This window comes from Vicugna pacos, chromosome 8 (genome assembly GCF_048564905.1).
Source record: "Vicugna pacos chromosome 8, VicPac4, whole genome shotgun sequence".
NCBI lineage: Eukaryota > Metazoa > Chordata > Mammalia > Artiodactyla > Camelidae > Vicugna > Vicugna pacos.
In genome coordinates this window covers 63,786,354-63,800,981 of record NC_132994.1, presented here as the reverse complement: position 1 = coordinate 63,800,981, position 14,628 = coordinate 63,786,354, and the positions used below count along the sequence as shown (strand labels likewise).

Genomic DNA, 14,628 nt, shown 5'->3' with positions numbered 1-14,628 from the left:
GCTGTAACCTCTGTGCATTAGGTACATGCAGAACCAATTAGAGTTACATGTAAGGACCGGCCAGCTATTTGCAACAAATGGTATATAAGGCTTTACTATTCTCAATATACGCTGAAGACCAGACAGATTTGTGAAAAACATTTCATTATGGTTTGCCCCAAGTGGTGGCACTATCTATGGGTGATTATTTTTTTCCTACTATTCTATAATTTTATGCACCTTCCAAATCAAAACAAAATAGGAGCATGTATAATTTTGAAAACAAACAAAAAATACTGATCATATGGTCAAAGAGGAAATAAAACAAACAAAAAGAATTAGGTAACTATACTGGGAGCTGTTAAGATGATTAACACTGTAACTTTGAAAACCCGAAGGTAATTGTTATCCTGCCAAAGAATGGCAGCATGGGTTTCCTTAATTTACTAAAGCAATTTCTTCATTAAATATGCTTTCCAACAACAATATGCAGTTTAAAAATTTCACGCTTCATTTAAAGCCCTTCATTTTTGTGGAAGGCAGTCTAAGCCCAGTAACATGTTAAATCCAGGTCATAAGTGGGGCTGATCTGGACAAGGTCTGGAGAACATCCTTACCAAGGACAACTGGCCCTTGGGCCTTGGGGAGTGGGGTGGAGCAGATACTAAAGGAAAAATTACATAATCCACATATTTTTAAGCCTGTGGTTTTACAAACTTTATTAATTAAAAAAAAAGAAGTGGAAGATGTGCTTAATAGCACTAAACATTTGTTGAAGAAGAAATGGATTCATTATGTTTTTCTGGGGAAAGAGAGAACACATTACATGATCATAAAACTGATAAATTTAGAAGTACTATCTCTGAACTTGGATACAGATCTCCACGGAAAGTTGAAATCTCAGGAGGCCACTAGCTGCTGGGCCAAAGACTTCCACGTTAATGGTTAAGAGCTGTGATGAGTGCAAAAGGAAGGGTGAAGCAAAAATACAGGTGACTTTGGGATAAGATTATGTAAGGCTGATTTTTTTTAAACATTCTAAGCTACTAATTAATAGTAATAACTGGTAATAAACAAAATACCAAAGCATAAAGTTCTTTATAGCACATACTGAGCTCAGATGCTCTGAGGTATTTCAAAATAAAATATTCAAGTCATTAATTTTCCTATCATTTGCAATGATCAACAAAATGAGAGTCTGGAAGGGACACCTTCAAGGTCATGCTCATCAGAGTGAAACTGATTCCTGACTCCCTGCCTCATTCTGTCCTTCTAGTTCTCTCTTTCTCTAAACCTAATATATTTATCATGAATCATTAAACACAAATCTATTACCCAGTGCAATTGATTCTCCCATGAAATGAAAAGAAGCTTCACTTTTGTAGTTTTTAAAAAGGACGTTGGGTAAAGTCAGGTGTGGACACAGAGAACAATGCTAAAAGCTAAATGACAGGGGGACGGTGGAAGGCCTTGCTGGGTGGCTGAACTAGCCCAGGGAATAAGAGGACAGATAACCACAGGACCTGAAAGTTGCTGTAAGTTAGGAGATGGTATCTGGCATGCCAACTAACATGTAATTAATCGCTTTTAAAAATCCAAAGAAAACAGGATTGAGGAGTTGGGGGCGAGTCTTATTCTACATTATAGCACCTTGAGCCACCAGAATCAGTAAAAGGCTGCGTAAAGGAAAGACTTGTGGTACTCAGGAAGCAATGCGGGGCGCTTGCTGACCTGCGTCTGGCGTCAGGCTAAGTGCTTTCCATTTATCACATTTAAACCTCACAGCTCTAAGAGGTGGATATAACTATCTTCTCTTAGACAAAGAAAACTGAAGCTTAAAGAGGTGAAGTATTTATTCTAGGGTAACTGGTCACATAGCTAGGATTCAAACTGAGGTCTGATTCCAAAATCCATGCTCCTCAGCCTCCAAGCCACCGAGAATAAATACGGAAGTCAGAATGAAGAATCTGCTGAATAAAAACAGTAACATGTTTTAAATCTAATAGATGGGTCCACTGGGTACATCAGGTGAATATGTCTTACTTGTCTCCCTAATTTTTTTGTGTTTGGAATATTTCATAATTTCAAAAAAAGGAACTTCATTATTTCCGTCTTAGATAGAAATAAGAAAATACAAACTTCTTGAGAATGCCAATTTTTCCCCAAAGAAAATCAGATCATGTGGGTCTCTAACCACATCCGACATTATTTACAGCAGGATGAAAGGGGGGCCCTGTGCTCAGCAGCAATGGCTTCAGGAATTGTTGTGGGAATGGAAGCAGATGTGGCAGGTCCGGCACACAGCCCAGGTCTGCACCAGAGACAGATTTGCTTCTCATAGGTCTTCACAGACGTGAGGAAAACAAAGTGGATGGCCATGCCTACGTCCTGAACAATACGTTTTAAGATTTGGGGGGTGGAACTAAGAAACCACTTTTCCTCTTGAATCTCAGCTTTGTGCTTCCAAGTAAAAAGTGATTCTGACCAAAGGAGACTTTATGTGCAGACACAACTCAGCAATCCTAGCCTCAGGGAAAAGGAGCATTTTGGATGCAGAAATCCTCTCCAAGTTCAATGCTTGGCAAAGATGCCTGAAAGTAACTGTACTCCCACTGTCTTCTGGAAGTCACTTACCTACTATGATAACTAGATTTGTGAGTTTTCCTCTGTAGACACCAAACAAGGAATGGAAACCATGGTTTCTTTACTAGAGAACATGAAAACATCTTCTTTCAGCAAATGTATCTTCCAAAGTTTAAAGGAGTTATTGAGACGGAAAAAACAAACTGAAACAAATATGCAGTCTTTCTCAAGGACTCAGTGGAAGTGGTATTAAATGGCACCAGAGAAGTCTCTGATAGAAATAGGGACATATTTTTTAAGGGGCAACAGACTTCTATACTACTTTAGTTTGTTGCTCTCATAGCCCCTGATCCTGTGAAAACAGGAATTTTCCTTTAAATTTCTAAATGAATTGTTGCTGAGGTCTCTTACAGAGAAAAATATGATGTAATATAAAATGGTTTTTTGTATATTAAAAAACAAAATTTGAACTGTGGAGATGAATTTCAAATGGAAGAAATTGGGGAGAATATTGGGGGTAATAAAATATCTAAAAAAATGAAAACTATGAAGAAAAAATTACAAAGAAAAGTGAAGAAACAATGTTGGAGGAAAATATGAGTAGTGATGACCGTTGGGAAAAAATACAAAAATGCACTTAAATTATCCCAATGATAGATTTCTTACGATGGTTTCAATGTTTATTAAACCAAACCAAATAATGCCTAACAGGGCATAACACAATGTTATCCTGGTCATTGAAGATATTAAACTCGACCTATTTGAATGACTTTCTAGGGCTGCCGTAACAGAGTACCGCATATTGGGTAGCTTGACACAACAGAAATGTACTCTCTCATAGTTCAGGAGGCCAGAAGTCTGAAATCACAGTGCCAGCAGGATTCATTCCTTCTGGCCTCAGAGGGAGAAGCTGCTCCATGCCTCTCTCCTAGACTCTGGTGGCTGCCAGCAATCCTTAGTATTCCTTGGCTTGTGGCAGCATACTCCAGTCTCTCCCTCCATCATCACATGGCACCCTCCCTGTGTGACTCTGTGTCCACATTTCCCTCTTCTTATAAGGACATCAATCATACTGGATTTAGGGCCCATCCTACTCCAGTATAACCTCATCTTAACTTTATTACATCTGCAAAGAGCCTGTTTCCAAAACATATTGCATTCACAGAAGACTGAATTCTGGTGGTTTGGACTGCACCCTATCTTTTTGGGGAACACAATTCCATTCATAACACCATTCAGAAATTAATTTGTCAATTCATCACCCCTTTCCTATAATTGAATTTTTTCTATTTTACAATTATGCCAACATGGTCTCCATCTTCCAGGACTATCATTTTTTTCACTCTTTTCACTCTGCAGCCAAGCTCCTCAAAGCAGTTCATATCTCCATGTTCCATCCACCACTCCTCAAACCCCAGAAGTGAGGCCCACCCCTCCTCACCCCATCCATCCTAGACTTTTTGACCTGGTCAGTTCCTCCTACTCCATTTTCAGGACTCTCACCTGGAGAGGTGAGGCAGAGCCTCCTGTGTTCACCCTTATCATAGCACTGGCTACCTACTTAATGTATTAAATTGGGCCTGTTTGCTTGCCTGTCCCTCCCACTAGACTCTAAACTCCTTGAGGGCAGGGAACGTGCCTTCTGCAGCCTTATAGCCCCAGCACGTAGCAGAGAGCCCAGCACAAACTGGGCATAGTGAATGCCTGAATGAATGGATGGTTGTCTCTAGAGGGTCATCTAGACTAAAGAATATATTCACCACAGAACCATGTGCTCTCATAGTCTTTGATTCTTTGAAATCTTAAGATGCAACTAGATTATAAAGCATTAGATGGAAGGGATTATCTTCAACTTTTATCATGTCTTCCTGATCCCTAGCACAAAGTAGTCACTTAATAATTAATTGACACTAGAGGGAAATTAGCTTCTGGAGGGTGGGTAAGAAGGACTCACCTTTGCTGAACAATTGTTCATTGCCAGACACTGCTAGGTACATATAAATGTCATCTCAATTAATATTATCACTTCTCGTTCGTCAGAGATTTCTCAGCATAATAAATTATAACCCTTTTCTAATGAACCCATTTCAAAATAGAATTTCAAATACTAAATTAGCTAGCACATTACTCCATACAGAAAACTAATATATAAATATCATATGTCAAAAACCTTTGCATATAAATGTAGACGTCAGTAATATATCTTAACCCTTAATATACCATCAGGATCCCCTGGACTCAATTTTAGTGCTTTAGGTTTTATTTTTTAGCAGTTCTAACTATTTGTATGGATTCATATTTCTTGACTTTATTCTTTTTTAGAGATGTTCCAAAGAAAATATACTTCTTTTTAAATAAAGACAATAAAACTCATTCTACTTTGCAATTACCATATATAGGTCCATATAATGTAATTATAATTATATAATTGTCATAATACTATATAGTATATAATATCATTACCATATAATAGGGTCTACTAGCCTCTTTAAAAATTTAAGATCCATTATGAGATCTTAATGATTTTATTTTTCCTATATATTGAAACACTTTGCTGGTTCATCATCCTAAAATAATTACCTACCAATTATGCATCAATTATTCCCAAACATGCTTTAAAAAGACGAAAGTAATAGAAAAATAGAAGGATGATGAAATAGCTTAGAACTGCACTGCTGTTCAGTGATGACTGAAATGTTCTATTCTGTGTTGTCCAATACTGTAGCACTAGCCACACATGGCTACAAAGAATTTGCTGTGTGGCTAGTGCAAATGAAAAAGTGAAATTTTATTTTTTGAATTTTAATTAATTTAAATAGCTACATGTGCCAAATGGCTACTGCACTGAACAGCCTAGGCCTAGAAGAACAGCTCATTAGGAAAATACATTATCCCTATTGCATCACTATTCATATTTTATTGTGTTACCTAAAGTGTTGTGTCATCTTGATGAAAGATATAACAGAAGATTGGAGACCCCAACTGTATAGTTTGCTTTTAACCTTCATTGAATAGACTGAAGAATTCAGAATGTTTCATTCTTGCTTATACTGACAAAGATCAAAAAAAAAAAAAAAAACAGAGAGGGGAAGGTTTCACAAGCACTGGAGGAATCAGACCAATGTTTAGAGTTAGAGTCGCACTCAAGACCCTAATGATGATGATGAAATTGATCATGAAAGTGAAACCTCAGACTGCGAGTCTTCAGAGGATAGTATCCTGGATTAACTCTCTCAAACTCAAGAGTCAGTGAGAAAACAATATATTCTAAAGACAAAGTGAAGATACAGTATTTTCATGCAGTTAGTCATCAAGGGCCAAGACTTCATAACAATATTCTTGCAGCAAGAACCTGGACCATCCCATTTTGCTAAATGAATGTGGGACAGTTTGTACATCAAGATTTACTATATATACAGTTTGTAAATGAACAAATGCTGAAGGTGGGTATGTGTACAAAGAAGATTGGAAGGAAAAAGATGAAAAAATTTACTTGCTTGATATAAAAAAAAGTCAAGTCTAGAAGGTCCATTGGACACAATGGTAAATGGTGATGACTATTTTTTTCTGATATACTGAGAGTTAAAGCTTGTTTACTATACTAGTCAAGGTACCAGAGAACTTATATAAAAAGGTAAAACAGAAATAAGGTAAAAAATTATTGTCTTTATATTAAATTAGTCATCTTGAAATGGTTAAAAGCATGAACCCTGGAGCTACACCATCCTGGGCTGGAATCCCAAGTCCAGTACTTAGTGCATGACCTCTGGCAAGTTATTCAGCCTCTCTAAGATCCAGTTCCCTCATCTGTAAAATAAGGATTAAAAAATTACTTCCTCTTCTATAGAGTTTTATAGAGACTAAACTTCCATGCAAAGTCCTTAGCAGAGTGCTTGGCACATAGGAAATGACAGGCAGCAGCTACAGATAGTGACTTTCCAGCTCTCCTTACCCATCAGATATGAGAACCCAACATACGTGAAATGATATTCTATTTGCCACCTCCAGGATCTATCATTGCCCATGCCGGCAGCTCACATCAGAGACCAACGTTCCAGGTGAAGTTCAGGCAGCAAGGCGAAGACATCACCTCCAGAGGTCAGGATGCTCTGGGGGGGTAGACGGAACTGTAGGTGATGCTGCAGAGGCCAGAGCACCTCCGGCTTTTCAGTTTGACTTTAATCTTCTCTTACACAACGACATTTCTCCCACTGACTTTTAGATTGGCAAGCAATACTTTAATGAGCTCAAATTATACAGAAAATATAAGGAAAAGAGTAAAAAAAAAAAATCTCTCGAAATCTCACCATCCAGAGGAGGCACCATTATCCTTCCAGGCTTCCTCTATACACATACATAATGTATGTGCACAATTTTTTAAGCAGTGGGATCACATTTTACTTGCTGTTTCATGTCTGTTTTTGTACTCAGGAATATCTTTCTAATTTGTTCAATAGAGATCTAGATGTTCAGTCTCAGTAGGGCTCTAACCTTAAACCACTAAATTCTGTGTACACACAAAGCGGTCGTAAAAAGTGGTCGGCAAAAGAAAATATTAACATCCGCCTTTAAGTAATGACTCAGATCAAAAACTGGGGTGAGCTTGGAGGTTACAGTGGATTTTAAAAACAAGTAAAAATCAGAGGCATTTGGTTCTTTCTCTTGAAAATACTGGAGAGAATGAAGACCTGGGCTCTGGACGTGCTGTGTGGCACACACCCTATTCCCTAACTGGCTATTACTTGTGGAATGTGAAACTTGTGGAACTGAACTTTTAATAAAATGAGAACTTGCCTGTAAGCCTCAGTACATTTTCAGGGTTTAAGAATCTTATTTTATCTAGATCACAGCTCTTTCGAGCTTGGCATCAAAAAGTTATTTCTGAGTGCTGAACAAATATGAAAACTGCGAGTCTGGACTCGGTCTGGCTCCCCACTGCCAGGCTGGGGGTTCAATCTGGAGGCCACACATGTGTGAGTCCTTGCCACCGTGTCCCTGAACACACCAGTGGCCTGTAGTCCTGAATAACCAAGGCTTCACCCCGGGGGACACTCAAGGGACCCTTATCTGGAATCCTGACTTCATCACTTCTGGTATTCATTTCCACCCTGCCAGAAGTAATAAGCATGGATGAAAAGATGTTAACATGCCAATATTATTTTTACCCATTTTTACATTCTTCTTATTATTTTGGCTACTGCTTAGAAAGTTAAGAGTGTTTTTTGCTACTCCACTCCTAGATAAAGAAAACACACTTATAGTGAAATAATCTGTATTATATAAACTGCTGGCTGAAAGAGATTATACTCACAGGTTTCAAACTTGGACTAGAATTTATAAAACTGGATTTATTCTGAAAATGGTCTAAAATGATCTAATGAGTTCTGATCGTTTTTGTGTCTCACAAGGAGCCTTATTTGGGGGTGGCAGAAGGGAAAGGGGTGAAGAGGGGTGAAGATTGCAAGCCAGGAAAAGCCCTGCAGGGGCAAGGGGAGAGAGCCCAGCAAACACAGAACCCAAGCACCAAGGACACGAGCAAAGAGGCTGGGAGGATGGCCGACTCTGCAAGAGTAAGTCCCCCAGGCCGACTAAAGGCGTAGCCTCAGGTGGGTCACCAAGGATTGAGTTCAAGAAGGTAAGTTTATATAAAGTGGGCCTGGGACTTCTGACCAGGTACAGCCCCATTTATTAAACCTGGAACCCAAAGGAATGGCCTGATATACCACTGAGGGAAGCAACCAATAGGTCCCACAAACGGAGCCACCTTCCCCGCTGCAGAGCAGAGGGGCTGAGAAGGGTTCACTTGGTCCTACTTAGGAGAGAAATGCAGTAAGGGGTGAAGGAACCTAGCTGGCCATCTGCACCATTCTTCTTCCCTACCCCAACTTATTTTCCCTCCTAGGCAGATTATTGACAAGAAAATACGTTTTCACTACAAGAAAAGTTACAATGGTGAGTCATCAATACAATAATTAACATCCTTTATATAATAAGCCATGCCACTCTTCTAGGCGATTAGCAATAAAAAACAACACAGAAAATGTCCAGGGAAATGATTTTCTTTACACTCATGGCCTTTAGAATAGTGGATCTCAAATGTGGTCCCCATACCTGCAGTATTAGCATCACTTGGGAGCTTGTAAGAAATGCAGATTCTCAGGTTCCACCCCAGACCTACTGAATCAGACACTCAGGGGTCTGGGCCCAGCAAGCTGGGTTTTAACAAGCCTCCAGGAAATCCTGATGCAAGCTAAAGTTTGAGAATACCGGCCTAGTGGAAAGAGCCTGGGATGGGAGCCAGGACACCTAATTCAGATTCCAGCTTTGGATTCCATGGTCCAGTTCAGTGAAAATTAATAAATAGTCTCAATGTGCCTGTCTGTGCGACAAGGCTAATGCAAGGATGTGAGGACCCTGGGATGAGCTAGACGCGGTCCTTATCCTCAGATGGTGTCTAACCCTCCATATTCCTTTGTTCCTCCAGGGTAGAGGCTATGGTGTTATTTGTTGTTTTTGCTTTGTTTCATATTCATATTCCTAGTGCCTGCAGCATCAATATATATGCAGTGGACCAAGTGGTAAGCCATTCACTACTGTGATAAATACTGCTGTACCATTCATCAATAATCTTAATGCTATTCCAGTCTAGTTAACACGAGCCACTGCTTATCTAATGCTTATTACATGCCAGGTGCTGAGTGCTTGTTATGTATCAGCTCATTCAGTCTTGTCAGATGTCCTGTACTGTGGGTCATATTTTCAATCCCACTTTGCACATCGAAAAACTGAAGCTTGAAATGTTAAGTAATTTGTTCAGTGTCATATATTGATAGTGGTTGAGCCCGAGATAAACCCAGAAATATTTTATTCCAAGCTCATGGTCTTACATGTAGAGGAGTTCTTCAAATTCCACAAAATTCAAAAGCCAACTTTAGGGTAAATTTCCAGCCTCTAAGGTTACTGGTTGACTCTTTTCTCACTATGCGCTTACAACTGCACCTTGTAGGGATCACCTTAAGTGGTCAGAGTGTCTATGTTTTTCTTATTTTTTATGTAGACTGATATTTGGTTTTCACTGGACTCAAGAAAGTAGATAATGGTGGGGGATGACATTAATACTTCGCTGGACTGCTCTGACCCTTAAAAGTCAGACCAAAATTGCCTCTAAGAACAAAAGCGGTGGCACAGCCAGGCCAGCACAGCCCAGAGAGGGCCCTGGCAGAGGAGGCCAGTTCCGGGGGCAGAGCATTGGGTGGAGCGTCCCAAGTAAGGCAGGCCCTGGAGACAAGGGCCGAGGTGAGCCTAGCTGAAGGCCTGAGCATGAGGAGGCTGGGTTGTGGACGCCAGATCACAGGCTAGCACGGATGCAGAGGCAAACAAGGCAGCAAACAGGAGAAGCAGCCAGAGGTCTGAGGTCAGCCTGAAGCTCCAGTGCCTGGGAGAGCTACAGTGGCTGATGAAATGATAGCTCTTGCCCCCTCACCATTTTGGCTATCTTTGCATGCTTCCTTTTCCTGCTCACTATTAGCTAAAGATTAACGTGGCATCTGCCATCTGCTATTTTCTTGTGAACACTTCAGGGACAGGAGGGATCTGATTGGGGTTGTCGGAGGCTGAAGGTACTGAGAAAAGGAAAAGGGAATTTATACCACAAGCAAAGATCTTACCTTACTAGGAGGTGGTCCATGGTCATCCAAGTAAGTGGAATTTCCTAGTAAAAGAAAAGACAAAAAAATTTTGATGAATTAATAGTTTTAAACTTGAAATGAATTTAGTGCAAAGTCATTGAAAATAAGCATTCTAGATATATTTCTATTCAGACTACAGTACCAAAGAAAATGGGAAATTAAGCTCCAGTTTGATGGGATTCTGCCGATGCGACCAGGCTTGGTTCACAGTTTCAGCAGTTATGAACATCGACCCGTGGGGGCAGGGGGGGTGCGCCGCCACCCCTCTATAGAAACACACGCATTATTCCTCATCCTGTATCTGTTGAGTTTATGTTGGAACAGTGGTTCTCAAACTTCAGCGTGCATCAGAATTACCTGAAGGTCTTGCTAAAACACAGATTGCTCGGCCCTGTTCTCGGAGTTTCTGATTCAGCAGCTCTGAGAATCTGCATTTTTACCAAGCTCCCAAGTGATGCTGATGCTGTGGGTCCTGAAACCACACTTTGAGAACCACCGCACCGTCCCTCCACTTTGCCTTGATGGTCAATTTCCCTTCATCTTTTCAGTCTCACTTGCTTCTGAAGCTTGACTTGTCTTCACTAATAGCCACTTACTGGCATGTGTGTTTTCAGAGTACGTGGTTGTTTCCTGATGAATAAAGACTCGGGGGAGTTCTGACAGAAACTATAGCTTATCGAGTTCCTTTTATGTAGCAGGTACTCTGTTAAGTGTTTTACAGGTATTCATTCACTTAATTCAAATATCAGAGGTGGGTTATAATTATCCCCATTTACAGAGAAGAGAACAGAGGCCTGGAGAAATCCAGTAATTTGCTCACAGTCACACAGCTGTTAAGCTGCACAGAGGAGGGAAGACTGGTTTTTCCAGAAGGTGCTCAGGCACCTGCCCATCTGAAAAGCCCACCTGGAGTGTTGCCATCTCCAGCTTCTGCACAGCCTGGGTGCCACCGACATCACCAGCCGGCAACACGTTTGATGGTGTTGGGAACCAGTGATGAGGTCAGTATAATCATTACCCTCCGCAAGGGGTGACACTTGTCAGTCTAGGGGAAAGTGAGACGACCAGACATTCTAACAGAACAAAATATGGGAAATATTGGAGCTGCAAGGACACTTATAGAAGACAGCAGATTAGGAAATAAAGTCAATGTCCCAGCTGGAGTAGGTGAAAGGTGCTTTTTCAGGAGAGAGCAAAAGTGACTTAAGAAATTGTAATAGAAAAGGGAAGCAGAGTTTAAGTCAGGGACAGTTTGAATGCGGAAACTTTTCCAAACGTAACAATAAGTGATTTTGGGCTTATAGATTTTTTTCCATACAGAGGCATCATTCACCCCTTTTTCTTTGCATTCTTCTGATCTATCACCCACATGATGTGCACAGTGACTCTAACTGCAATTTGTATATGACAAAGGAACAATAGGGTCCAATTTTCATGTACAAGATACACATGAACACCTGGCACACTGGTGATTGTTACATTCAGGATCCTTTAAAATGTGAGCATGATTAACAATTTGCTAGATTTTTTTTATTAATCTATAGTCAGTTTACAATGTGTCAATTTCTGGTGTACAGCATAATGTTGCAGTCATACATTCACAGACATTTATTCGCTTTCATATTCTTTTTCATTATAAGTTACTGATCTCAATTATTGTGCTGCACTCCACTGGGAACATATTTGAACAGGAGGTAGATCTATACCTGACTTAGTAAAGGGGAGGTGCAGGAAAGAATTCAGAAAAACAGTTGACTGCGTCTAGAGAAAAATTCAGGACGATTCCACTATAATGCAACTGGAATAGCTGCAGAGGGTTCCTGTCTGCTCATCATAAGAAAGTGTCTTCCCCCAGAGGGATGCAAGAAATCCCAGCACAGTCCAGCATATTCTCAGGTATTCATCTTGGGAATCAAAGGGAGCTCAAAGAGCTAAATGTTTCTAAAATACTAAAAGTTTCCATAAAAACCAAAGTTCCTAGAAACTCCTAAAAAGGAGTGATTCCAATGCCTGACTGCTACCTCAAACTCCAGACAAGCATGTCCACTGACTCCTTAGCACCTCAGTTTGGATGTCTGCGGGCATCTCACACCTCACCAGTGTAAACAGACCTCTTCGTTTGTTCCTGTTCCAAATTGCTGTCTTCCCTGTCTTCTTTATCAGGTTACACAACACATCCCTCCCCAACAGGCTCCAAAGCCCAAGAGTCATCCTTGATTTAGCTCTTTCCCTTACCCCATCCATACCAACCCATTTGCACATCCTGTTGGCTCAGCCTTCCAAATATCACTCAAATCTGACCACTTCTCACCAGCCCCTCTGGGCCACCCAGGAGAACCCTCCCTTCACGGATAGCCAATCTTCTCCCCTCTCATACGGCAACCAGAGGGATCTTTTAACCTGCTAATCTGGCCGTGTTAGCCCTCTGCTTAAAATCTATTTCTCTAAGAACAAAGTAGTCAATTCCTTACCATGGTCTTCAACCCTACATGACCCAGGCCCTGCCTCCTGCCACACTCGTCACCAGCACAACAGCCCTCTCTCTGCTCCAGAACACACCAACTTGTTGTCAGTTAAGGACCTTTTGAACTGGCTCCTTCCTCTACCAGAAGCAGCTCGTCCCCACCCACTTCACTCGTGCTCAGGTCAAATGTCCCTGCTTTCTCCCTCCTTCCCTTCCTCTTTCCCATTCTCCCTCCCTCTGTCATAATGATGTGCACTTCTTCCTGCACAAAGAAAAGGACCCAGGCTGACCAGTGCTGGCACTAGTACCGCAGACCCCATCGTACGGCCACCAGCAGATCCCTGCGCTCCCATCCACAGCTATGTTCACACGGTTTATTAGAACAGAGGCTGTAAGTGCCTCACACTTGTAACAAGGTATGGAAAGGGAAAAGAAAAGCTACACAAATAAAAAGCATTTCTTTAGCTGGAGACAGCGTGCTTTTCTTCTCCTAAAGTACAACTGTATCATTTTTTGGTATTTAGGTAGGGCTTTTCATCCTAGAGTCTTACGCTTTCATAGAGCAAAATAAACAAGACTGTCAGAATTTTCAAACCTGAAGTTGGTAACTTGTGGGCTGGGGAGATCAAAGGATGAGCGCTGTTATCAAAATGAGCTTCCCAGAACAGGCTCCCAGGCATCAAAGCTTCTTGCTGCTCTGTCTTGGAAAGGATTCTATGGAGGGTGTCCGGTTGTGAGGAAGGAAGATCATACCCAAGCCCTCGGGGCCTTTGGGCTTAGAGCTCACAATGTAGATTCAAAAAGAAAGGTGGAGGAGGGTCCGGAGCCAGGGCAGAGGACAAGTGCTTACCTGCCACCCACCTCCGCTGCCCTGCGCATGTCCACTTTCCATACCCCAGTCTCTGATCCCTGTAATTTTCAGAGGCTTGTAGGGGTATATTATTTCATTTCTTTCCAGAAACTAACCCATACCATTAGAGCTCCGATTTCAACCTCCTTTTCATGTTTCAAGTCCTCCCTTTAGGGGTCAACGATTACAGTATCTTGCCAAGTTAGAAAAAAGGAAAGGCACACACCCCCCACCACTCCTACCACCAGTCAGACTTCCAGGAGGGCCTGGCTCCAAACTGCCAAGAAATCGCTAGCTTGGGCTGCCATGGAGGTAAACCTCTTACAGAAAGTCAAGCTTGTGTAGTCTGCTCAGGTGGGTGGAGGAGGCGGGGTGGCTACTGATTTGAAGCAACATTCCAGCCCTTCAAACTCTATGTGCTGGTCTACATGCTCATGGTGGTGGTGGTTATGTGGCTCTATATGTGGGTTAAAATTGATTGAACTATACACCAAAAGCACCACCAAGAAAACACTCGTGGTTCAATGGTTTAAAAAAATGCCCTCACTAGAAGGCAAGTGATCTCAGACTTTGTGACCAGCTAAATTAAATCTCATTCTAAATCTCACCCTACTCACCCCGCCCTTCCTGATGGAGACCTCCCAGCGAGGTTGTAAATATAACACGAAAGATCATGTGTGAATGTGCAATGGTGTTAAGTCCAAGTACCTGGGAGTCATTGTTTGTGCACTTAGTAGAGCAATGACATGAAAAACCAGATATCGTGTACCTAGATAAACAGGTTAACTCTCACTTTCGTTTCAGAGAATATCCCCAAGAAGCATCATTCCACTCTGAGTAAATTGCTTTGCTTCCTCAAAGTTTCCAATACACACATCTGTAAAAATGAAATAAGCTCGTAGGTCACTGCAAGGAGGACGTGAGGGTTATCTCATTCTATGAAAAATGCTTAGGAAAACACCTGCACGTACTAAGCTAAGCACCTGGGAAGCTGGCAGCAGTACTAGCTATGCTGAGTAGCAGCAGCAGTGCAAGACCCCCTTTCACCGCCCCTCCAGCCTCCC

The 14,628-nt window shown here is 41.4% G+C and overlaps 1 protein-coding gene across 3 annotated transcripts in view; it reads right to left on the bottom strand.

The window, feature by feature from the left end:
• The window catches only part of UST (uronyl 2-sulfotransferase), a 385,118-nt gene that overhangs the window by 149,763 nt on the left and 220,727 nt on the right, over positions 1–14,628 (bottom strand). For all 3 annotated transcript variants that reach the window (XM_072966015.1, XM_072966016.1, XM_072966014.1), the window contains one exon: positions 10,230–10,273. In XM_072966015.1, the coding sequence (XP_072822116.1) occupies positions 10,230–10,273 (44 nt within the window). The remainder of the gene's footprint in view (positions 1–10,229; positions 10,274–14,628) is intronic.